General features: G+C 43.5%; 1 protein-coding gene across 2 annotated transcripts in view; it reads right to left on the bottom strand.

The window, feature by feature from the left end:
• Nucleotides 1-22,949: 22,949 nt before the first annotated feature.
• RPS6KA3 (ribosomal protein S6 kinase A3) overlaps nucleotides 22,950-24,989 on the bottom strand; it is a 319,536-nt gene continuing 317,496 nt past the window's right edge. For both annotated transcript variants that reach the window (XM_082245344.1, XM_082245345.1), the window contains one exon: nucleotides 22,950-23,845. In XM_082245344.1, the coding sequence (XP_082101470.1) occupies nucleotides 23,720-23,845 (126 nt within the window). In that variant the 3' untranslated portion in view covers nucleotides 22,950-23,719. The remainder of the gene's footprint in view (nucleotides 23,846-24,989) is intronic.

The following is a 24,989-nucleotide window of genomic DNA, read 5'->3' as shown; positions in this document are numbered from 1 at the left end:
TCAGGGCTATCAGAGACCTTAATCTTCTATTGGAAGAAGGAGCAATCGACGATTGGACAGATGAAAACACACCTATCGGAAGCGAAGACGATGAGGTAGAAGAATCACAAGGAGCAAAATGCCCCACGTTCAAGAAAAAATCTCATATTTTTCCCTCACTGAATGAGAACCCTTCAATAGCCCTCTGTTAGGGAAACGACAAAAGAACTCGAAAAATTAAAAGGCAATAAGACAACACAAAACCTTACAAAGGAACAAAAAACTGCCCTACAAGAACTGAAGAACAACGAATCCATCACAATTAAACCCTCGGACAAAGGGGGGAACATTGTGTTAATGGATAATGATGATTACAAAGCAATGTGCCAGAGGATTCTGGATAATACACGATGCTATAAAAAGATTATTCCCATTATGGTAGAGACATACAAAGAGGATTTCTATAAAAAATAGATGGAGCTCGGAACCAAGGAATGATCTCAGAAACACTGTGGCAGTTTGTGAGGACAAAACACGCTAGAACCCCGACCTTCTATGCCTTACCTAAAATCCATAAGGACAAAAACAACCCCCCAGGTAGACCCATCATATCAGGGAACAGTAATCTAACGGAAAACACGAGCAAAGTCATAGATGCATACCTAAGACCCCATGTAACTAAACTCCCTTCATACACCAGAGACACAGGACACCTCCTGCAGATCATTGATGGTATTACCATACCAGATGATGCATTCCTCATTACCATCGATGTCGAGGCTCTTTATAACAATATCCCACATAAGAAAGGAATGGAAGTCATCAAACGAACATTAGAAGAACAAAGTGGACAGGATACAAAATTTAATGCCTTTATAATCATGATGCTGGATTACATCCTGAATAATAACTTCTTTGTATTTAACGGCACATACTATTTGCAGACGTGTGGCGTCGCAATGGGCACAAGTTGTGCCCCGTCCTACGGGAATACATACCTTGGAGCGTGGGAACAGGAATTTTTAGCCGAAGAGAAAAACAGTGTCTTTGCCAACAACATTGTTTGGCAGAGATTTATAGACGACATATTCATACATATTCTGGACAGGCCCAGAGAGTATGATAAAAGAATGTCTTTAAGCCATGAATAAGAACACGTACAATATGTTCTTCACCATCAACTACGATAAGGAAAAAATTCCCTTCTTGGACACGTGGATCATTAAAGACAAAGATGGACTTCTTAAAACAACCTTATATCGAAAAGAAACAGCAGGTAATTCCATATTACATGCATCCAGCTTCCATCCTTCCTCACTCAAAAGTGCAATCCCATACAGTCAATTCCTTAGGTTAAGAAGAAACTGTACCACCGAACAAGACTTTCAGAGGGAAGCCGATTCCCTGACTGCCAGACTGAGGAAAAGGGGCTACACAAAGACGACCCTAAGAAAAGCCTTTAATAGGGTAAAAAAACAAGAAAGACACGACATCTTATTTAAAAACAAAAAGAAACAGACACCTGATGAACAAGAAAACCAGACTAGGGTCATCATGAGATTTACGAATGACCACCCCAAAATAAAAAATATCATAGCCAAACACTGGCCGATCCTAAAGGAGGACCCCGCGATAAAACCGTTCATACCGGAAAACCCTCAGATTACATATAGAAAAGCGGGATCTATGAAACAATCACTCACCCACAGTGAGTATAAAGAAACAAGAAAGGATCCCTGCAAACAGAAGGGTACATTCCCCTGTGGAAACTGCGGGCAATGTAATGTTATAAAGAAATGTGTAAACACAACACTCCCCAATGGAGATCTCTTTGTACCCCGACACTTTGTAAATTGTCGAACAAGAGGGGTGGTCTACCTCATGAGGTGCCAATGTGAATCCTACTATGTAGGAAAAACCAAACAGGAATTTGGTAAATGTGTCAATCAACACATTAATAGCATGCAGATGTGTAATTTCTATGTACCCCTTGGCAGACACGTAGCACACCACCATAAAAACAAAATGCCGAAAGTGACATTCACAGCACTTGAAAGGATTCATATACCGTGTAGAGGGGGGGATTGGAACAAACGGTTGCTACAAATGGAAATGAGGTGGATAAGACGTCTCCAAGCCACTAAACCACCCGGACTTAACGAAAACGAGAGTTTTCGTCCCTTTCTGGAGGGGTTTGCATCAGGGAAGACAGATTAAAAAAACAAAACCTCCCCTTGCTTAAAAAACAGCTGGCAAACTTCTGTATAACCACCTACTAAAATACTCCTTTATCTAGAGTTCTCATCCTCCTTTCTCCAATAGATATTGTATGGTCTATGGCAACCAACCTACAAGATCTATCCATACCCCTTATTTTTATCCTTCATTGCCTGCTCTCCAATCAATAGACTTTGAATGAGCCATTCAAATTTGCCCTCATACATAAGAGGTGTTTAACCTTTTGATGTATATACCCCTTATACACTGATCGTTTATTTCCGATCCCGTTAAACATGATCCCAGGACAACCCTGGATTGTCCGGCTATCGGGACTTCTCCCTCCCTATCCACCAAATACACTGAGAAGTGGGTATTAATATACATTTACTGCTGTGTAAAAAATACTTTCATTTTTGTATTGCTTTTGTATATTCATTATTTGCTTTTGATATTATGTTCTGGTACACCAATATATTGAATGCACAAATTTTGTGTTAAATAATGATTATCTAACCATGTATATAACGATAGTTTGCGTGCATGATTTGTAGCCGACAGTGCTGCAGACTGGCCCCCTTTTATCCCTGCAATCACACCCAGCATGGGTACCCACCAATCACCTTCGGGGAAAGGAGGGCCCCTCCTCCTGTGCTGGCGGCCAGAGAGCGTCCCACACTACAAACCCCAGCAACCTGCGCGCGCATCCACTTAGCGCAGGCGCACGAAATGGTGCCACGTCACGCTCGGAGTAAGCCCTCCTACGTGCAGAAGCCACTGCGCATGCACGGAGGACTTTTAAAGGCCGGGGAACGATAGTCAGTCTTCACTTCTCTCGAGCAGAGGGAAGGGGACAGACGAAATCTGCGCCAGCCGGATGGATCATCTTCTACCAGTTCTTTCTACAAAACGTAAGCTCCTATGGACTCTGTTTTTCAATAAAAACTTTGGGCACCGAAAGTCACCTTTTCTGCTGTATAAACACAAGGAGTTACAACACCCACTCTGGGATTAAAGTCACTATATTCGTAGTTATATACAGTGATTAAGGTAAATACAGACTACTCTTACTACATTATAATACAGACGAAGAATCCAGCAAAGATAGAGGGAGAAAAAATCCACCCCCCCGTGGAGGAAGTATTTAACCCCTTCAGCCCACACAACTGTAAGTGGTCATACCTGTTTGGAAACATCTGACATAGTGTGTCTTTAAAACCCACCACTATAATAAGCTCCTTTTTTTGCCATCACCATCCTAGGCTATATGCAGAACACGATCCCGCTGTGATTGCAACATGGATAGGGGAGCCTTGTGCAGTAACTGGTAACTACACCCATGTATGTAAAAACTTTTCCTAACTTTGAATTCTAATATACTTGACGACAATAAGGACCTAAACAATCCTATATATTATTCTTATAGACTAAAGTACAGAGTGACCTAACGCTTTGAAAAAGGCCCACGAGAGAGCCGAAACGCGTCAGAAAATTGGATTTTTTTGGGGGACAAGTGTCCCTTTAAACATCTACTGGAAAACAGCCAAGAAATCCTCATAATATGTCACTATTTCACTACTGTCACTGATTCTTTGTTGAATCAACCCCTTTTTTACTTCTTTCACACTTGGGTCTTTCCCCAAGCACATTGTTCACCAATACGTTATTTAACAATACATGGAATAACATCTGTTGTTAATAAATTATTGTTCATTTTATTTTATTTTTCTTTTACCATTCTTTATATACTTCATTTATACCTTATCTACTTGCCCGTAAAGTCCCATTTTCCTTGGTCTGAGGCACAAAAATAACCCCTCTATATGGAGGATATTCTTGTCCTACTGCTGATCACTAGGACATTGTAGCCAATGTCATTGAGACCCTCCTCCCCATAGAGGAAGTGACACTAGAGGTGAGTCATTATGACTCATCTGTGTCATTTGGCATCCCATGTGTGAGAGTGCTGAAGATGCTTCTTCAAGAGAATGAAGGACCCAACACACGTGGCACTAAAACATGTAGGTAGGCCATGAGGGACAGCCTCACCAAACATTTTGAGAGCACGAAGAGAATAAGAATGGTGTGCTTGCATGTCTTTTGGATCCTCACTAGAAGAACCATCCTTCTCTTCTGATGATGTATTGGCCAAGGCAAAACAATGGCTGACAGAAGATATTCAACAGGAGGTGCAGGAGGGTTCCTGCCGAAAAGTCAAGAAGAGCAGGTTTCTAATGTGGAAGAGCAGGATGCTTCAAAAAGAGAAAAATGTCCAAAAAGACAACGGACAGAAGATAAAATTCATCATAGTGAAAAAAGATGCCATGTTCAGTGTTTTATTGGGGCCTCATGCGGAGGATTCTTCCCAATCTGCAATAATGATGACCCTGGATGATGAACTTCATCTCTATTTGAAGGAACCAGAAATTGACAAAAGTGGTGGTCCTCTTCAGTGGTGGAAAGGAAATGAGGCACGCTACAAAAGACTTGCTTCTCATGTTAGAAGATACCTTCCTGCTCCTCCTTCCTTGGTACCAAGTGAGCGTGTTTTTAGTGAAGTGACAGCAATTTATGAGAAAAACAGAAGCCATTTAACTGGTGAACATGCTTAAATGTTATGCTTTCTGCACTATAATATTGTTCTACTTAACTGGGAGTATTGAAAGTGGTATAGTACTAGTGTCCACTCCAATCCATTCAACAGCCTAGCTTTTGTTTTTTTTCTAGCAGTTGTGCACTGACTCCACTGGATTGGAGTCAGTGGACTACTGCTGCAGTAGTGCGCCACTCACTGCTGCAATCATTTTAAATCACTGCTGCAGTAGTGATTTAAAATTATTGCAGTATGTACTACTACAGCAGTAGTCCACTGACTCCCCACTGTCTAGCTTTTTTTCTAGCAGTTTTGCACTGACTGCAGTTAGTTATTTAAAATCATTGCAGTGAGTGCAATACTGCAGCGGTAGTGCACTGACTCCAAACCACTGTCTAGATGTTAGTGCAGAACTGCTAGAAAAAAAGCTAGACAGACTGCATTGCAGTAATGATTTAAAACTATTAAATATATAGAAAGCCTGTGGTAAAATCAAAAATCTATAGTACCAACATCCCTTTGAAATCGAAAATGAGAGGGAATTTTTACCCAAGACCAACCTCCCAGTGGGGTCAATGTGGAATGGGGGAAAGGGGATTGGACTGGAATGGGGACTTTCTAGGTACTGTATTGATAGAGTAATCAAGAGGTAAAATACACAATTTTTATTTTGAAACAAAATTTAAAAACAATGAAGACATATAATACATATAGGTACTGTATCAGAGATTTTGAACAATTGTATGAGCGCAGATGCAGTTTTGTTAATCCAATAGCGGATTTTCAAACTTCCAGATGTGTGTACCTCGACATGTTTTGTGGCGAACCACTTCTTCAGGAGGATATTATACACACTATGCTCTTTCTGACAATAATAAACAATCAATTAGTAATGATGTAATACAATATACAGAACAGTAAAGTATATATAGAGAGTAAATCTAAGGATATGGGAGGGCCATCTTACCTAGTGTTCAAGGCTCAAATGGATCACAGACCTGTGTGCACAACCACCAAATATTACTCTATCAATACAGTACCTAGAAAGTCCCCATTCCAGTCCAATCCCCTTTCCCCCATTCCCCATTGACCCCACCTGGGAGGTTGGTCTTGGGTAAAAATTCCCTCTCATTTTCGATTCAAAATTATTGTAGTGATTGCACTATTGGAGCAGTTTATGCATCATTCACAATCAGATGATGTGAAACTGATGTCCCTGCAAGTGCAGTTTTCCTATCAGTTTTCATGCAGTTAAGGTGTGAAGAAGGAGCCTTTAATGTTAAAAATGTTAACAAACAAACATTAACATGTTCAGTAACAGATTTGTGTTGAAAATTGTGTTTGTTTTGCAAAACTTTAAATGTTCAAAATATCGGCCGATACCGATATGCAATGGCCAAAATATTGGTATCGGCAACGAAAAAACGTTATCGGTCGATCCCTACTTAATAGTTTGTATAGCTTCCATGTGCTTGTATGCATGCATGCCTGACAACTTCGGGCATGTCGAATGAGACGACGGATGGTGTCCTGGGGTATTTCCTCCTGGATATGGACCAGGGCATCAATGAGCTCTTGAACAGACTGAGATGCAACCTGGCAGTGTCGGATGGACTGACACAATGTCCCAGGGGTGTTCTATTGGATTTAGGTCAGGTGATCGTGGGGGCCATTCAATGGTATCAACTCCTTCCTCCAGAAACTGGCTGCATACTCTCGTCACATGAGGCCGGGCATTGTCGTGCACCAGGAGGAACGCAGGACCCACGCCACCACAGTAGAATCTGACAAAAGATCCAAGGTTTTCATCCTGATACCTAATGGCAGTCAGGGTGCCATTGTCTAGCCTGTAGAGGTCTGTGCATCCCTCCATGGATATGCCTCCCCAGACAATCGCTGACCCACCACCATACCGGTCATGCTAAACAATGTTACAGGCAGCATAATGTGCTCCATGGTTTCTCCAGACCCTTTCACATCTGTCCCATGTGCTCAGGGTGAACCTACTCTCATCTGTGAAAAGCACAGGGTGCTAGTGGCGGACCTGCCAATTCTGGTGTCCAATGGCAAATGCCAATCAAGTTCCACCGTGCGGGGCAGTGAGCACAGGGCCCACTAGAAGATTTCAGGCTCTCAGGCCCCTCTCATGAAGTCTGTTTCTGATTGGTAAGAGACATTCCCACCAGTGGCCTACTGGTGGTCATTTTGTAGGGCTCTGGCAGTGCTCATCCTGTTCCTTATTGCACAAAGGAGCATACCGGTCCTGTTGATGGGTTAGGGCTTTCTATGGCCCTGTCCAGCTCTCCTAGCGTAACTGCCTGTGTCCTGGAATCTCCTCAATGCGCTTGAGACTGTGCTGGGAGACACCGCAGACCTTCTGGCAATGGCATGTATTGATGTGCCATCCTAGAGGAGTTGGACTGCTACAGGATCCAAGAATCGCCTCCTGCTACCAGTAGTGACACTGACCCTAGCCAAAAGGAAAAAAAATAGTGAAAAACCAGCAGAAAAGATGATGAGTAGGGGAAAAAAAAAAAAAGGCAGTGGCCCCCACCTGTAAAACCATTCCTGTTTTGGAGGTCATCTCATTGTTGCCCATCTAGGGCACCTGGTAATTTCATTAACACAAACGCAGCTGAAACTGATCAACAACCCCCCTGCTACTTAACTGACCAGAACGAGAACAGGCATAAAACAGTAACTAATAATTGTCCCATGCAGTCCTCCCAACTCAGGAGATTTACATGGCTTCTTCTGCGTCCGGATGCGAGAACAACTTCCAGGGATGCTACGGGGAGAAAATAGCAGCAGATCACTTTCGTCGGGCCCGTCGATAGTCTCGTAACCAGTCTTGCAGCTGAAACCGGTCAGGAGGGCGAAAGCGTCGTTGAGGACGGGCACCCAGGGCCTCGGGGCGGAGGAAGCAGGGCTGGCCAGAATGGACACCGGCGGGGCCAAGAGGGGATCCCCTAGCTCAGAGGGTGGACAGACCTCTGGACCAGAGCTGGAGGGCTCTGTTGGAGCTAAGTTCAAAAGTTCAGAGTGCCCCCAAGCATCAGTCTCAATGCCTCCTGATCTGGTAGGAGCAGATCCTTGAGACACTGGAGGTGCAGCCGATTCGGGGATTCGGGCAGCTGAGAACGAGGACGCAATTGGTCCGCATGCCATCTGCAAATGGAACCATCTTCCAGGTAGACCCTATACATTTTGGGTCCCAAAGTCTCTGCGACGATAGCAGGAAGCCAACAAGTGTTGGAAGCGCCATAAGATCGGGCCCATACCTTTTGCTGGGCTGTACACCGGGGAATCTCGTCGTGTTCGACCCTCTTGTCTTGGGACTGCCGTACATGTTCCTGGACCGTTTGAGGGCGGAGCATGTCCAAAACAGTCCATGGCTGTCGACCCAAAAGAAGTTCAGCTGGAGTTTTCCCAGTGGTTGCATGTGGTGTGGTTCTGTAAGCAGAAAGGAAGGAATCCAGCTGCTGGGGTGACAGGGACTGTTTACTTGTAACCACAGTAGCTTTGAAATAGCGTTTGAAGGTCTGTACAAACCTTTCTGCTTGACCATTTGTAGCCGGGTGGTAAGGTGCGGTCAACTTGTGTTTGAGTTTCCTGACTGCCCACAACATCAAACTCCTGGCTTGTGAATTGTGCACAGTTGTCTGTGACAATTTCTCTGGGGTATCCAAACGTAGCAGCGAGATGTAACAGTATGGAAATCGTCGCCTTAGTCATCGGCTGGGAAACAGGAATGACCTCAGGCCACTTTGAATGGGCATCAATAATGATCAAAAAGGTGTGTCCTCTGATCGGGCCTGCAAAGTCCAAGTGTAGGCGAAACCAGGGAAACCGTGGGCCAAGTCCAGGGCTGGACGCACCCTCGAGGAGGGTCTCTTGCAGTTTGTGCACATCCAGCACACGCATTCACATATGTCGTGATATCTGAGTCTAGGTTCGGCCTCCACACATAGCCTCGGGCCTTTTGTTTCATACGTGTGCCCCCGGGATGAGCAGTATGTAGCAAGTCCAGAATGTGTCTCCAGAGGGTCTGTGGAACGATCACTCGGTCTCCCCATAAAACACAGTTGCCAGCCACAGTTAATTCCAGACGCCTACGGAAGTAAGATTCATAATCCTGTGTGACAGTTGCAGGCCAACCGTACCGTATCCAGGAGAGTATTGTCTTAAGGAAGGTATCCTTGGCTGTATGGGCTGCTACCTCCCCAGAAGACAAAGGACAGGCTGGTGTAACAACAACTCTTGACTGGTGGAGAAGAGTCTGTTAATGTCCTTGTCAGACGGGACATGGCGTCCGCATTAGCATCATGGCTGCGATACTGGATTTGTAGCTATATGCTCCCAAGAATAGGGCATAGCGTTGAAGACGGGCCGCAGTCTGGGAGATGCCTTTGTCAGGGCTAAAGATTTGAAGGAGTGGTTTATGATCAGTCAGTATGGTGAATTCCCTACCATACAGGTAAAGATGAAACTTCTTAATTGCCCATATGAGCGCTAGAGCCTGTTTGTCAATGTGAGAGTAATTGCTTTCTGCTTTTGTCAAGGACCTGGAGGCGAATGCCACAGGTTTCTCTGACCCATCTGGTAAAACGTGAGATAGCACAGCCCCTAGACCATAGGGTGAGGCATCACAAGCCAAGGTGAGAGGCCTTTGGAGGTCATAATGCACGAGCATGCGTGACGCCAACAGCTTTCGCTTAGAAACATCAAAAGCACGTTGGCATGCAGCCGACCAGTTCCATCTGGAATGTTTCTCCAAAAGCTTGTTCAACGGAAACAAAGTGTGTGCTAGATCTGGCAGGAATTTGTGGTAATAGTTCAGCAAGCCCAGGTATGATCGCAGCTGTTGGACGTTGGTTGGGGCTGGAGCTTTTACTAAAGCATCAACTTTGGCTTCCGTGGTATGTATACCCTCTGCATCCAAAAGGTGGCCACAAAACTCCAATTTAGGTACCATGAATTGGCATTTCGCCAAGTTCACTTTTAGACCCTGCTCTTGGAGTCTCGCTAACACAAGTTCCACGTTACACTTGTGTTCCTGGTCCGTCAGGCCTGTGATGAGCATGTCATCTAACAGGCACTGTGTGAAAGGAATGTCCGCCAAAATCTCATCCATTTTGCGTTGCCAAATGGCGGGGGCGGAGGCTACACCAAACACCATCCGATTGTATTCATACAGTCCCTTGTGAGTGTTGATGGTTAGAAACTTGCGGGACGAAGGGTGGACCTCAAACTGTAAATAAGCTTGCCTGAGATCAAGCTTGGTGAACTTTTGACCTCCTGCAAGAGAGGCAAAAATGTCATCTACTCTGGGTAGGGGATACTGGTCTATCTCCAGTTGAGAATTTAGTGCCATGCGGAAATCGCCACAAATACGTAAGTCCCCATTCGCTTTCTTTACTGGTACAACTGGTGATGCCCACTCGCTGTGCTCTACCTTTGAGAGGACACCTTGTTCCTCCAGCCGGCTTAGTTCAGCTTCCACACCTGCTCGGAGTGCGAAAGGTACCATCCGAGCTTTGAAGAACCTAGGCTGGGCGTTGGGTTTCAGCCTGAGTCTCACACAGTCATGCTTTATTTTCCCCAAATGGTTATCAAAGACTTGTGGGAATCGCTGTTTCAGGGATTCCACCCATCCCTCTTTATCGCCTGATGGGATGGTCACGGTGTTGCAGGGGTTTATGGCGATGTCAAGCATGCCAAAGTGAGCAATCCAGTCTCTCCCAAAAAGAGGGGGTCCCCCATGTTCTAGGATATATAATGGCATTCTCTTCGTCTGACCCTTGTAGGATACCTGTACTTTCATGTACCCCAGTGGGTGGAGTATCTGCTTTGAGTATGTCTGCAGTTTGATTGGTGTTGGACGGACAGTTGTTCGGATCAGAAGTTTTCTCCATTGCTTCTGGGTGATAACTGAAACTGCTGCTCCTGTGTCTACATCCATCTTGAGTTTCTTTCCTTCCACGGTTACCTCTACAGTTATTGCTGAGGGTGCTGAATGCATATGATGTATGTCTAATCTGTGGAGCACTTCCTCATCCCCTGATTCCGATGACGATGTATATCTTCCCACCATATATGCCCTTGTCCTGGTGTTCAGAGGTTATTTCGCACCTTCTTACTACAGCAGACTCGTTTCAGATGGCCTGTCTTACCACAATTATGACAGAACTGATCCTTAAACCGGCAGACTTTGTGATCATGGTCTGTATTCCCACAATGGTACCAAGCTGACTCCCGGCTTGGTGAGGGTCTATATTTACAGTTAGCTGCAGTTTGCTTGACTGCTGTTCTGAAAACTTCCTCTTTAACCTCTTCCCTTCTGCTCTGGGGGTTCAATGCCTCTGTATCTTTCACAGCCATTTCCATCACTGAAGCTATCTCAATTGCCTTTGTAAGGGTAAGGTCTTTCTCTGTTAACAGTCTCTTTTGGCTAGACTCACTATTTAGTCCCATGACAAACGTATCCCTCAGTGCAGTCGGTAAGTACTTCCCAAAAGAAAAGGTTGAGGCTAGTCTGCGAAGGGCGAGCACATAAGCCTTAATATCTTCACCCGGCTGCTGCTGCCACTGATAGAACCGGAATCTTTCTGCAATCTCTAGTGGTTTAGGATGGAAGTGATTCCCTAACAGTGTCAGGAGCTCTGCCAAAGTCTTAGTTGCTGTTTTTTCAGGGAAAAGGAGATCCCTAAGAGTGTCATATCTTAGCACCAACCACTGTCAGAAATACTGTTACTTGCCTGTCGCCTGGGATGGCATTTGCGCAGAAATACTGTTCCAGTCTCTCAATCCAGGAACTCCAGCATGTCTGTTCTCCATCAAATTCACTTAATGTTCCAATCAATGACATTTTCCTGCTGGGCTCTGTGGGTGTTTGTATCCAGCTGACAATCCAGAGTTTTTTTTTTTTCTTTCTTTTCTCACATGGATAGTAACCTTGTAAATCCCATCCTCGTCGCCACGGTTATATTCTCCGTGTTGTGAGAGACACAGGACTCTGGTCTGGAACAACGGATGTTTATTCAGGACTCACTGTACACTACAACATGCATTACAGGACATCTCTGTATATCAATGCATCTCTTACATGTCTCTAAGACGGCCACTCTGCCCCTTGTCATCACTCCTGGGTGGAGCCAGCCTTAAAGTAACCGTACATGTGAAACCCTTCAGGTTTAAAATAATATCCCAGAAATTTAATTGACTTGATGCTATACTCTGATTTAAAAAGTGTTCCTTAAGATTTTTTGAGTAGTGTAGTTCTCCTGTGGACAGATTCCCCCACCTGAGCTGTAAATCTCTGCAGCTCCTCCAGAGTTACCATGGGTTTCTTGGCTGCTTCTCTGATTAATGCTGATGGCCATGTCTTGGAAGGTTTACAGTTGTGCCTTACTCTATTTTCGAGTGATGGATTGAACAGTGCTTCGTGAGATGTTCAAAGCTTGAGATAATTTTTTAGAACCTAACCCTGCTTTAATCTTCTCCATAACTTCTCGTTAAAAAAATGCTCTGATACTGTCTGTTCACCAAGGTTCTCCAACAAACCTCTAAGGGCATCACAGAACAGCTGTATTTATAGTGAGATTAAATTACACACAGGTGGACTTTATTTACTAATTAGGTGACTTCTGAAGGCAATTGGTTCCACTAGATTTTAGTTAGGGGTATAAGAGTAAAAGGGACTGAATACAAATGCATACCACACTTTTCAGATATTTGTAAACATTTTATCATTTTGCTTCCACTTTTATGTGCCACTGTGTGTTGGTCTATCACATAAAATCCCAATAAAAAAACATTTAAGCAACTGGCCCAACTAGTGAAGTTTCACTCGAACTGTCCCCATACCATTTGGATGCAGCTGGAGGCGCGCTCTGTTCCTGAAAATCTGATTTATCATATATTGTGGCAACCACCTAAAGAGCGCCCCCCCCCCTTATTATGCCTGGCCCTATCCCATTCATTGGCCATTTGGGAAAGATTGTCAAAAGCTCACAACTTTAAATCACTCCACACCCCCCTGGCTCCTGTGCTCAATAATAGCGGGTTCCCCCTGGGTCTCTCCCTCAGACCTTTCATGTGGTGGATGAATAAGGGGCTCGTACGCATAGCTGACTTTTGTGACCATAGGGGTATTCTGACAAGACAGAAACTAATTGAGAAATACGCCTTACCTATGTCTGAATTCTATCGCTTTACCCAAATTGTACATTACCTACGCACTTTATCCCAGCTCTCTGACATCACGACCATGACTCCCATGGAGTATCTGTTGTAAATACGACAAGCTTCACGGCTATATCTCTGCACTGTATAATCTATTGTCTGATTCTTCCGTGAAGAACTGGTCGACTGGCGACTTATGGCTCAGGACGCCTCCAGATCGTTAATATTTCGATTATTGAAGCGAACTACAAAGTATTACTGTGCTGGTACATGGTACCGGTGCAAACTTCGAAATATGTACCTGGAGCATCTTCTTTGTGTTTCTGTGGCTGCAGTCAGGAAGGAACCATGTTCCACGTCTGGTGGCAATGTGCCAAGGTACGCCGCTATTGGATAAGGGTATATCATTTTATATACACCCTTACGCAAATTAACCTGACTAAATCCCCACAACGGGCCTTATTGGGTCTGAAGGTGGAGACAGCCACGAGGGCGCAGAGGAGGCTTATTACATTTATTTTCACGGCCACGAAAATAATGATAGCACGATCTTGGAGGTCCCCTGTCCTGCCATTCGAGCAGCTCTGACATAAGCTTTCCTGGATTATGCTCAATGAATGTATGTCAGCTATGCTGAATGATAAAATTAAACAGTTTGATAAAGTTTGGGAGCCATGGCTCCGTTACCTTAACTGGTAGCGATTAGGAGGGGCTTGGTCGCCTGGGTTTCGGGGATGTGGGGTGCGGGCCGCAGACCTACTCTTCCTTCTACTTCTTCCCTTTCTTCTCTCCTACTATTCTTTTTTATTCTATCTCTTTGACATCATTGATATGTAACAAAAGCCCTATTAGATACTCCCAATTACAAGGCCTAAGTGTGCTTAAATTAGCTACCCCGGCGCTGCGACACGGCGATAGGCTAAATAGGTGGCTGATATTGAGGTTTCTTATTACTTCCCTCATTTCTCGCCCCTAATGCTCGTTATAATCTGTTGCTTGTATCAACCAATACTTGTTCTTGATTAATGTTATACTGTTTAATGTTATGTTGTTTGATGACTTTTCACTATTCCCGGGTGACAGTGCACCGTAACTGCTTATACTGTCACGGTTCTCACCGTGGCTTTAAGACGGTCAGGCGTGGCCGCTGTTAAGTGCCTGACATCGGATTTGAACCTGTGTACTTTGACATTCTGTCCTGTTATCTTACCTCTGAGCCACAGTTCAGCTCATATAAGGATCCAGTCTTGTTAATCTGGTATTGCCTGCAGCACTAGGGGGCTGGACTTCACCTGAGTGTGCTCTTGTCTATCATTGTCCACCTGAAGCTAATTGCTCAATTAAGCAAGCTATAAAACACTCTCTTGCTTGGAGCATTGTCAGTTCATTGCTGATCTTTCCTTGTTCCTGTGTTGCTGATCTATGTTCCAGATAGTGCCTGTTTGACAGACTTTGTTCCTGTTTCCTGAGCGTGTGTTCCAGACTGACCCAGGCTTCCATCCTTACCTTTGCTCCTTGTTGTTCCTGCGATCCTTATCCGGACCTGTGTCATCCAGTGACTACAGTTATTCCTGGACTTCCCTTCCCATTGTATTCCTGCCGGTCCTGCCTATTGGAGCACCGTCCCTGCCAAGCTCCCGTGCACAAATTCACAGCCCAGGTGGCTTTCTTACCTGGTCACCTTGGACTGTGGATATCTGCAAGGGTGAGCGTACATCTCTGCGTTACAGACTCCGACAAAGGTAAGCCTTGTGACATAATGAACTGACCATATGGAGTCCGCAGAGATGTGCAAGCAGCTCACCCAGCAGGTGTCCAGCCTGGCCCAGACTGTGGCTGAATTGCAGCGAGAAGTGCTGATACTTAAAGGCACATTACGCCCAGCCCTGGAACCTGCACATCCAGAACCCTATGTCCTGTTATCTGACAGATTTGATGGTTCCCGTTCCTCATTTACAAACTTCCGGATGGATTGTGAGCTCCTGTTTGTCCTTAAGCCCAGGACCTATTACAGTGACTTTATCAAGGTTCATTCTGCTATTAATCTGCTTTCCGGAGGGATGAAGACATGGGCATACCAGATGCTGCAGGAGAAAAGTCCTATCTTTGACAATTGGGAGTCATTTATAACTGCCATGGACTCTCAGTGCCTTACCTCCCAGAAGGCTACTTCCAAGCCTGCTCCCAGTTCCCGCAGACCTCGTGTACCTAGAGAAAAAGTAAACCCATACCAATATGACTCTGCCTGGTCACAGTACAAGCCTGCCTTCACCAACCCGCCTTGTCACCCTGATACTACTCCAATATGCCTTGATCCTCCAGAGCCTAAAGAGGAGCCCATGGAGATCGGCGCCGTGCGCACCAGGCTGTCTTCCAAAGAAAGAGACCGTAGGAGAAACAGTGGCCTTTGTTTCTATTGTGGAGAGAGGGGACATTTTATCACATTTTGCCCAACTCGTCCATCCCGGCCTAAGGCTCTACCAGTGGATATCATGCAGATCCGTCCTGTCTTCCCAGAAAAACAGCCTGGAAACTGCCAAGGTTGTTGCCAGCCCTGTCCCCGTTCTGTGTCTGAAAAGGGCACCCAGACTTTGGCAATCGTTGAAACCAATAACCCTGTGGAAGCCCCTCCTCCAGCTCCAGTAAAGTCTGTACCTCTTTCTAAAGAAACTCCTGTTCTAGCAAGCACCCTTATTACTTCCTGCCCTGACAATGAAGTTCTTTCACCTGACTGCACATATGCTTCTAATGGCACTGTGGTACGTAAGGAGGATCTGAAGTTGTTTGAGGAAGTATTAAAAGCTGCGAATGCCTATCCTGTAAAAGACCTCTGCAAAGAACCTGTTCCTGTCCGGAGGGTGTCTTTAAAAGGGGGGTACTGTCACGGTTCTCACCGTGGCTTTAAGACGGTCAGGCGTGGCCGCTGTTAAGTGCCTGACATCGGATTTGAACCTGTGTACTTTGACATTCTGTCCTGTTATCTTACCTCTGAGCCACAGTTCAGCTCATATAAGGATCCAGTCTTGTTAATCTGGTATTGCCTGCAGCACTAGGGGGCTGGACTTCACCTGAGTGTGCTCTTGTCTATCATTGTCCACCTGAAGCTAATTGCTCAATTAAGCAAGCTATAAAACACTGTCTCTTGCTTGGAGCATTGTCAGTTCATTGCTGATCTTTCCTTGTTCCTGTGTTGCTGATCTATGTTCCAGATAGTGCCTGTTTGACAGACTTTGTTCCTGTTTCCTGAGCGTGTGTTCCAGACTGACCCAGGCTTCCATCCTTACCTTTGCTCCTTGTTGTTCCTGCGATCCTTATCCGGACCTGTGTCATCCAGTGACTACAGTTATTCCTGGACTTCCCTTCCCATTGTATTCCTGCCGGTCCTGCCTATTGGAGCACCGTCCCTGCCAAGCCCCCGTGCACAAATTCACAGCCCAGGTGGCTTTCTTACCTGGTCACCTTGGACTGTGGATATCTGCAAGGGTGAGCGTACATCTCTGCGTTACAGACTCCGACAAAGGTAAGCCTTGTGACATATACTGCCTGTCTTTTTCTACTTTTTTATTCCATGATTGCAGCGGGACAATAGGGAATGATATGTCTATGTTTACAGTTTTATTTTTGTACCTTTTGATGTTCTCTTCTACAAAACTTTCAATAAAAATCATTGAAACGAAAAAACATTTAAGTTTTTGGTTGTAACATAAAATTTTGAATAATTTCATGGGGTAGGAATACTTTTTCAAGACACTATCGGCAAAGGTCTCTCCCAGGCAAAGATTTCAAAGCAGACAGGGGTTTCAAGATTTGCTGCTCAAGCTCTTTTAAAACAGCACAGGGAAACGGGCAGCATGAAGGACTGTAGACCCAGAGGTCAGCCAAGGAAAGGTAAAGGAGAAGTACAGTCAAAGCTCGTTTGGCTGTACTTCTCCTGTGACACATTTTCATCGCCTGATGTCACAGAGTCGGCCCATGCTGGGAAAGATCGCGAGCTGCTCCCCCCCCCCCCCCTCTTCAACAGCCCAGCACTCCAGTGAGGGGGGGGGAACAGAGCAGACAGCGGTGACTGTCAGCCACCAGGTCTCTGCTCAGGAGAACTGAGCGATCAGCAGTGTTTTGTTTTCTCGGTTCTCAGACTTGGGAGCCGGCAGTGGACAGATGAAACATTGAATTGATGCTACATTTACCTAGGTAAGTATGATCTCTAAAAAAAAAAAAAAAACCCCAAACAAAAAAAAAAACAAGCTTCTCCTAATGCAGCAGATGAAATACACATCATGCTTACTTCCCTTCGACATCTGAAGATGTCCAGCAGTGCCAGCAGCACGGAACTAGTGGAAACCACTGGGACCCAGGTACACCCATCTACTCTTCAGCCAGAAGTGGTCTTCATGGAAGAACTGCAGCCAAAAAGTCATACCTCTGACATGGAAACAAGGCGACTCAAGAATGCATGAAAACCTAGGAACTGGGGTGCAGAAAAATGGCAGTAGGTGCTCTGTACTGCTGTGTCAAAATTTGAAATGTTTGGCTGTAGGAGGCGGCTTGGGAGCGGTACAATAATGTGTCTGCGGGCAGCAGTGAAGCATTGCAGAGGTTGCTTGCAAGTATGGGGCAGCATTTCTGAAAATGGAGTTGGAGATTTGGTCACGATCAATGGTGTCCTCATTGGTGAGAAATACAGGCAGGTATTATTGCATCATGTCATACCATCAGGGAAGTGTGTGATTGGCCACAAATTTATTCTAGAGCAGGGCAATGACCACAAACACTTTATGACATTGGCTAGCTTCAGCATAAAGAACAAGGAATCTTGAAAATTATGGTTTGGCTCCCACAGAGCCCTAATCTCAACATGATCAAGTCTGTCTGGTATTACATGAAAAGACAGAAGGATCTGATGCAGCCTACATCCACAGATCTGTGGATAGCTCTCCAAGATGTTTGAAACAATTCAACAACCTACCTGCTGCTGAGTTCCTTCAATGATGATGATAATGTCACTGGATTCCAGACTTTGGTGACGTAAGGTTACAGAGTAAATGTCCCTGGAAACCATTAGGAGAATGTGAGCTGTAGTTATCCAACAGTGAGATTGTCCTCGCTGTGTCTAAATAGAGACATTTTCCAACCTTTTGGCAGTGGTGCAACTAAGTTCAAGGTATTAGGCAAGGCCTAAGGTACACACAATCCAGGCCGCTGGCGGCTTATGGGGATCGGATTGATGGAGATGGCCAGGGTCACTGTAGGCAGACACTAGGAAAAGACTGGTGTTTCTCTGGGTACTTGTGCAAATCAGCAGCAAGACAAAACGTAATCTATGTTGAATGGTGGAAAAAGGTGCATATGTGCGACATGCCACCCAGCGAATGAGATCAGTGCTTTGTCTCTCAACACTAACCCCTTCCAAAGCAAAATTGGCAGAAAAAGGTACACAACAGTGCAAATAAAGAGGAAGCTCCCAAGGCTCAACCCAACTAATCTACTCCGCAAAGTGAGCCTTTAGAAACAGGGCAAGTGTTGAGGCAATGTCAGTGGCTCTGGACCTGGAAAACACTGAGGGTTTTCTTTTATTTTGATTTTCAAAAAGTTTACAGCAAACAGAAAAAAAAAAATTTGATTACCAAAATCTAAATGCTTGAGGTGGTAGGAGTCACATGAAAGAGTTGCCTCAATTTGATAGCATATAATATACATATACAGAATTTCTTATATAATCCCTCTTTAGTGAGCATGGTGTGTACCTGTCCTCTTAGAAGTACAGTGACTTCAGTATATTAAATTCTGGTTTTAGAGCAAATCTTGTTACAGAGCTGGGGATCTGCATTGGAGGGCAGGCTTTAAGTCATGTGTTTACGAGGTTGGAGAGGGCAATATACCCTAGATGCAATGGATTGTCCAGATCAGTTCCACAAAAGATCTAATGTAGATCAAAAATGGGGCTGAGACACCGGGCCGAAAGGGGGGTGGAAACAGCAGGCTAGAAAAAAAAAAAAGAGAGTCAGTTGGGGGGTAAGTCTGGTGTAAGTGCCCAGTAGGGAGAAAGGGAAAGGAGAGGCCCTGTGGATGGCCAGCACAGAAGAACAGGCATCGCTAAGAGCCCTGTTCTAAAAACCCTCTCAGAGCATGGTAATCATTTGACCCCATGAAGTCTAACCAGTAAAACCATGATTTCTAAATCTTGGAAATCGCCCATCTTGCCATTCGAACAGCTCAAGCTCTCCTGGATTATGAATAATGAACGTATTAGCAGCGATTTTAAACCTTAAAATTAAGATGTTTGAGAAAGTATGGGAACTATGGATCAGATAACTAATTGGTGATCCTCAATCCACAACCGGCTGAGATCCTGGACAGTGGGATTCGAAGTGTGAGGTGTTATCCAACTTCCCCCCGTAACCCTTTCTTTTCTCTTAATCTCGGATGTCATCTTTCTCGGGTCTTCCAGATTGTCCTAAATAAACCTTGATAAGTAAATATCCTCTTAAAAAATAAATACAGTTTATCAAGCGATGAAGGGGTGTGTCTCTCCTCCTGGAGGGGTGGGTCCCCTCCAGCGGTTGCGAGATTGTGGTCGGATGCACACCCGGCCCGTAGAGGTGGTGGCCGCCCATGGGGTTGGAGCCACAATACAAGTTGGCAGCTTTTTTATTTATTGTATAATGAGCTTGTGATGTGCCTTACTCATGTGATATCAAGAATCGACGATTTTGGGGGATAGCCCACAAAGCTAGATTTGATTTATATAGTTTGAGAAGACTTTTATTCTCTTAACAGAAGAAAACTTCGGGGGGGGGGGGGGGGGTTGGGAGTTAGAGAAAAAAGGAATAGAAGAAGAAAAGTCCTTTTCATATGCTGGTGGGATTTCAGTCCTTTAATGTGTGTTGGATATTTGTGGAAGATACATATTCTTTGATATATCATCATATTCTTTTTGTTATTGTGAAATTCTTTTAAAAATAATGAAACCGAAAACTAGGATTTCTGAAATTGGTCTAACTTATTTTTAGATGCAACTATATGTTCCTCCATTTAATTTCTTTAATATTTGCTGATCGATTGAAGGAGGGGTGACTTGTTTCCAGTAGACAAGGATACATGCTTTTGAGGCATTTAGTAGGAGTAGCTCTTTTATGCTGCTTGATCGTTAATGGAATAGGATGTAAAAAATGTATCTGGATCTTCCCCTAAGTGTACTGCTCTGTGGCTTTTACAAGTATTTCATGTCTGGAGAGCATCACAAGCATAACCTAGTGCCCAAATATCACTTCCAGGCTAGTCCCACACACATCCAGTCTGGCACTGCAAAGTTAGGAAAGGCACATCCTGATAGCTGCCAGCTAAAGCATTGAGGAGTCTTGATTGAAGTATACTTGAGACAGAAATCAAAGAAAAACCAAAAAAGTTTGATTTTGATTAGCAACATAAGATATTCATCCTTCTAGAAGACCTGAAAAAACTGAGGCATGCTGGGTAGAACATTGTAGTGTCCAAATATTCATGTGGATGGCAGTATAACCTGACAGTATGATTCCTGAGTCCCTTCCTCAATGGACGAGTAGGAAAGCATGTTTTACAAAACAGGCAAAAGCAGCACAAGTTCGTATTTGAAAGTTTATTATATAAATGTCTCCTTTTCTTAAGAGGATTACAAAACTGATTAAGAGAAATGTACAAGCAATGATTACCATTAAGAATTGATCATACTGGATACATGTTAGTATTAAGAGTTAAATTTGTTTAAGGTAGGTGATAAGAGAATCTTTCCACAGTACTATGACAGTTTCATTCTAGTTTACTGCAATGGAAGCATCTTCCAGGTACTGAAGGCTGGGCACACAGGGCGATTCATAATTACACTTCAAGTATGATAAATTTACTGACATGCCATGCAAAATCTAATATAAAGAAAGATTGTACATAACTGTAGAAAAATATTCTCTATGATTTGTCTTTTTTTAAAAAAAAAAGTTAAACAGCCCCTCCCCTCCAGAAATACAGTAACTGCAAAATAATTACATCCCTTTGTGTACAATGTCCCTTTAGTCAGGGTCAGAGTTGCTCCATAAAGCTAATGTACATCATTTTCACACAAGAAAAGCAATTCATTATTTGCCACAGCTTATCTACAAGTAACATCCCTCAACACTTTCCCCTTATAGTGATAATTATAGAGAAGATTATTACATGGCATAAACTGCAAAAAGAAAATCAGGGTTGTTTCATAAAAAGGTTACACTAGGGAAAAACAAGAATAATCATTCAACACTTTGACATTTGATTCAGCTTTGTTTAAGCAGCACTGAGACTGGGAACCGTTTATATTAAGCCTTTGAACATTAACACCCACGGAATCAGATAAAAGGTGGCATAGAAGGGGGGAAGGTAGGGATGATTCCTGTTTGGAGCTCCTTTTTGTAGCAATATACTAGAATACAGCAGTTTATGAAACACAACACGACGGATGTCACCAGCAGGTAGGCCTGCAAGTGAAATTTGTGACAGATGTCTTAAGAGTAGACTTCAATGCAAATTTTAAGGCAACATCCTTGCTAGGAAAGGATAACCAAGGATAAAAATACATGCCATTTACTGAAAAAATACTGCTCCAGTGCTGGTCACATGAACAAAAGGATAAGGTATTTCACATAACCTGCAAAATGGGAAGATCTTTTTTGATTCTCCATTCAACCGAGCAAGATTGCTTGTTTAAGTTAAAGTGGTTGTAAACCTCAGACACAAAATCTGGCAAGTTTACTTGCCTCTCTCCAAACACTAAGTGCCATTTGTCTCTGCTGACTAGTTTCTCTGCTATCAGCATGAATCACTTCTGATAAGTTTTCCTGACACCAAGAGAACAATGGTGACAGGGGAGGGACCTCCAGCAGATTGACAGCCTCAGACCTGTTCCTGTGTGAAGGGGGTGTCTCTCTTACCTCCAATCAGCTCGCTCTTGTACAGTGTGCAACTTGAGGGCCCCCACCCCCTGCTTTATAAGTCTTAAAATCCTTTTCATCTCTGAGTTAAAATGATGTACAGGACAAATGGCTGCAAACAGGTACAACAGGATTTGTTACATCTCTGTGAATCACCTGAGGTAAGGGTTTACAACCACTTTAAATTTAACATTTGAGCATAGGCCCCCTGTAATAATATGCCATAAAAAGCTGTAATGTGCAGCAACCATCAAACATTTGTGTTTTAGACTGATGAATGGGTTATTACACACGACTAATTTTTTTCACCATTACAGAGGCCCTCAAACAAGGTGCCTAAGCACCAATCATTTATTAGGAAGAAAATAATAAATACTAAATAAAAGTGTGAATGGGAAACGCAGGACACTGGCAAAACCATTTCATGATCTACACAAAAGTTTTGAGTTTTTTTTCCCCCCCATTTTTTCAAGAACGTATTCAACAAGTTCTAATGAACCCCTATTCCTGAACAGACAAGGTTTAATATCAAATTTAACCAGTGTGTGCTAGGAAACAAGTGAAATCTAACCTGCAGAAAGCCACTTGATAGAAAATGTTTGGGGCAATATAACACTATTCTATTGTGGTGCTCTAAAATAGCATGTCAAGATTTTAGCTTTACTGCTTACAACTACTGCATGTAGGAAGTTGAAGCTCCGTATACACTTAATTCATTAATCCACTACCTACTGTATGACTACAAATTGTGAGCTACCACATGTTGGGGAAATAGCCGCAGTGACTGCTGCTAACCGGGTTTGGATTCTCCCAAATGAAGATTTATTAGGGTCCTGCTGAAAGTATTACACCACCCAAAAAACATCTTTATCATGCAAGAGCATTTGTGAAACATGGACTATCTTTTAAAATAACTGCAGGCATTTTAAAGTAGCTTATGTCAAGCAAAAAGAAAAAAAAAGGTGCCTATGAGTTTAAACAAGTTAAAAAAGTCAAGTTATAAAACTAAAAAAAAAAAAAAAAACAAACCCCCCCCCCTCAAAAAACAAAAATATGGCGAAGTTACTACTGCATGAAACATTTTTCTCATTGAGTTTTATATCAGTTTCATCATCCATCTGTCTTATGGCTTCACAGGCTTACACTTATACAACCAAGCAGAGCCATCTTACATTCAAGCAGAATTAAATGCTGGCACTACTCTAGTAAAGTCACTTTGCCAGAACACACAAGACTCACTTGACAGCAAAGACAAGGCATGTGAACAACTGCATTAAGAACAAAACAATGAGGGGAAAAAGGAATTAGAGCACAATGGGGACATAGGCAATAAGTGAAAATGCCAAGGAGATTGGCGATTGAGCGCCATTGAAAGCCCTAAACGCTTTGCATGGCACAGAAAACAGACTTAAGGAACTCAGTGCTGATATTATTTAAGTGCTCAAAGAGGGAATTTATAAGCAACTGAGTTAAGTGGATAAAAGGCTCCCTATAAAAATAATTGCTGACATGGTTTCAGTGTATTGTTCATGCTAAGGGGGGTGAATGACAGTCTTATTGCTCCACTGTTGGAGGACCAGTTTTACATTTGAAACTTTACAGCCTGGTCAACAGAGTCAGTAAGGTAGAAGGGTTGCCATCAACAATGTAAGAGAACAGACATAAAGCAGCAGCATTGATGTAGAGCCCAGCAGGGCAGTGAGCATGTGCTTGCAGGAGTGTCTTTTTGATATGTGCTATCTTCTCTGTTGGCTCTGGTTTGTGCAGAAGATCTTCAGCTCTAGCACTCTGGAGTCACTGGAGTTCATGTTCAGAGTGCAGTTGAAGTAATCTTCTTTACGCCTCTTCTCTGAGCAAGAGTCGAACGGCCAACAGGTTCCAGCACTGGAGACATCGGATTGAGGTTCAATGCAGAGTATGTAGCTGCCATGGCTCCCTACAGTTGCAACAAGGATGTGATAAAGGAGATATTAAAAAACAATATAAGCCTATATAAATTGCGTATTAAAAAAAAAAAAAACACACCATACTAAAAAATCATCAAGATAAATTAGGCAAATTACAGGTAAACATGGAGAAAGAGGATTTTTTATTTACTTGTACAGGATAGAACACAGGCAGAATATTCATACACTGAATTATACGCGTGTACCTTTAGGTGAGCCGACACCAGAAAGCTTTTGAGGACAGACTGACTGAGCATCTCTCCTGTAACCCTACCTCACTCCATGAGTTCTCAGTTTTGTAGCAAGCAATGCAGAGAAAAAGGAATAAAAGGGAGGGTGCCCTGTGTCCTGTACTGTATGATAAGGCAATTAAAAAAAAAAAAAAAAATTTGAATAGAGTTAAGGGAGGGTTATAACTGTCAGTTTTTTTTTTTCTTTGACATCGGTGCCCCATTAGGAAGATTTCCTTGCACTTCCTTTCCCATAGCCAAAACCAGAAGTGAGAGGAAATCCCCTCAAAGTGAGGGAATCCCGATGTGTCACCAGAACCAATTAACCCATTGGAAGATTTCCCCTCTATTACTATTCTGGTGTCAACCCAAAACTTGGGATTTTCATTTACTTTCAATGATAAATGGTACACAGGACAAATAGAGAAGGTGATCTTCCGAACGGGGGCTAAAACAGCAATAATAGAGTTGTTCTAATCCCCCTCCCGCTATATCCAAAAGAAAAAAAAAAAAAATTTGCATTTAGTTTTTTTAATCATACAGTACAGAACACAGGCAAAATATTCATGCATCAAAGGATGACTCCAAGCAATGAATACGAAAAGTGGGCAACAACTAGGCAAAAAAACCTGTGCCAACAGGCCACCAAAAAAAAAAGAAAAGAAAAACTGACCCAAATACAGATTGCCCCTGCCAAGAATTTTCCTGGCAAAAGATTAGACATCCACCTGGTAAAACGTTTGATAAATATGAACAGAAGACCAAGTGGCCGCCTTACACAGTTTGACTACTGAGACTTGGTACCGAAAATGCCCAAGAATCTCTCGCATATCTAGTGAATTGGGTGCACAACCGTTCTGGATTGTTTTTTAAAGAGCGTAAGCTCTTGTAATCACGTTTCTTA

Source organism: Pelophylax lessonae, assembly GCF_965119305.1.
Source record: "Pelophylax lessonae genome assembly, chromosome: 2".
Classification (NCBI taxonomy): Eukaryota; Metazoa; Chordata; class Amphibia; order Anura; family Ranidae; genus Pelophylax; species Pelophylax lessonae.
Note: the sequence above shows the minus strand (reverse complement) of the source record. Positions and strands in the feature narration are given on the sequence as shown.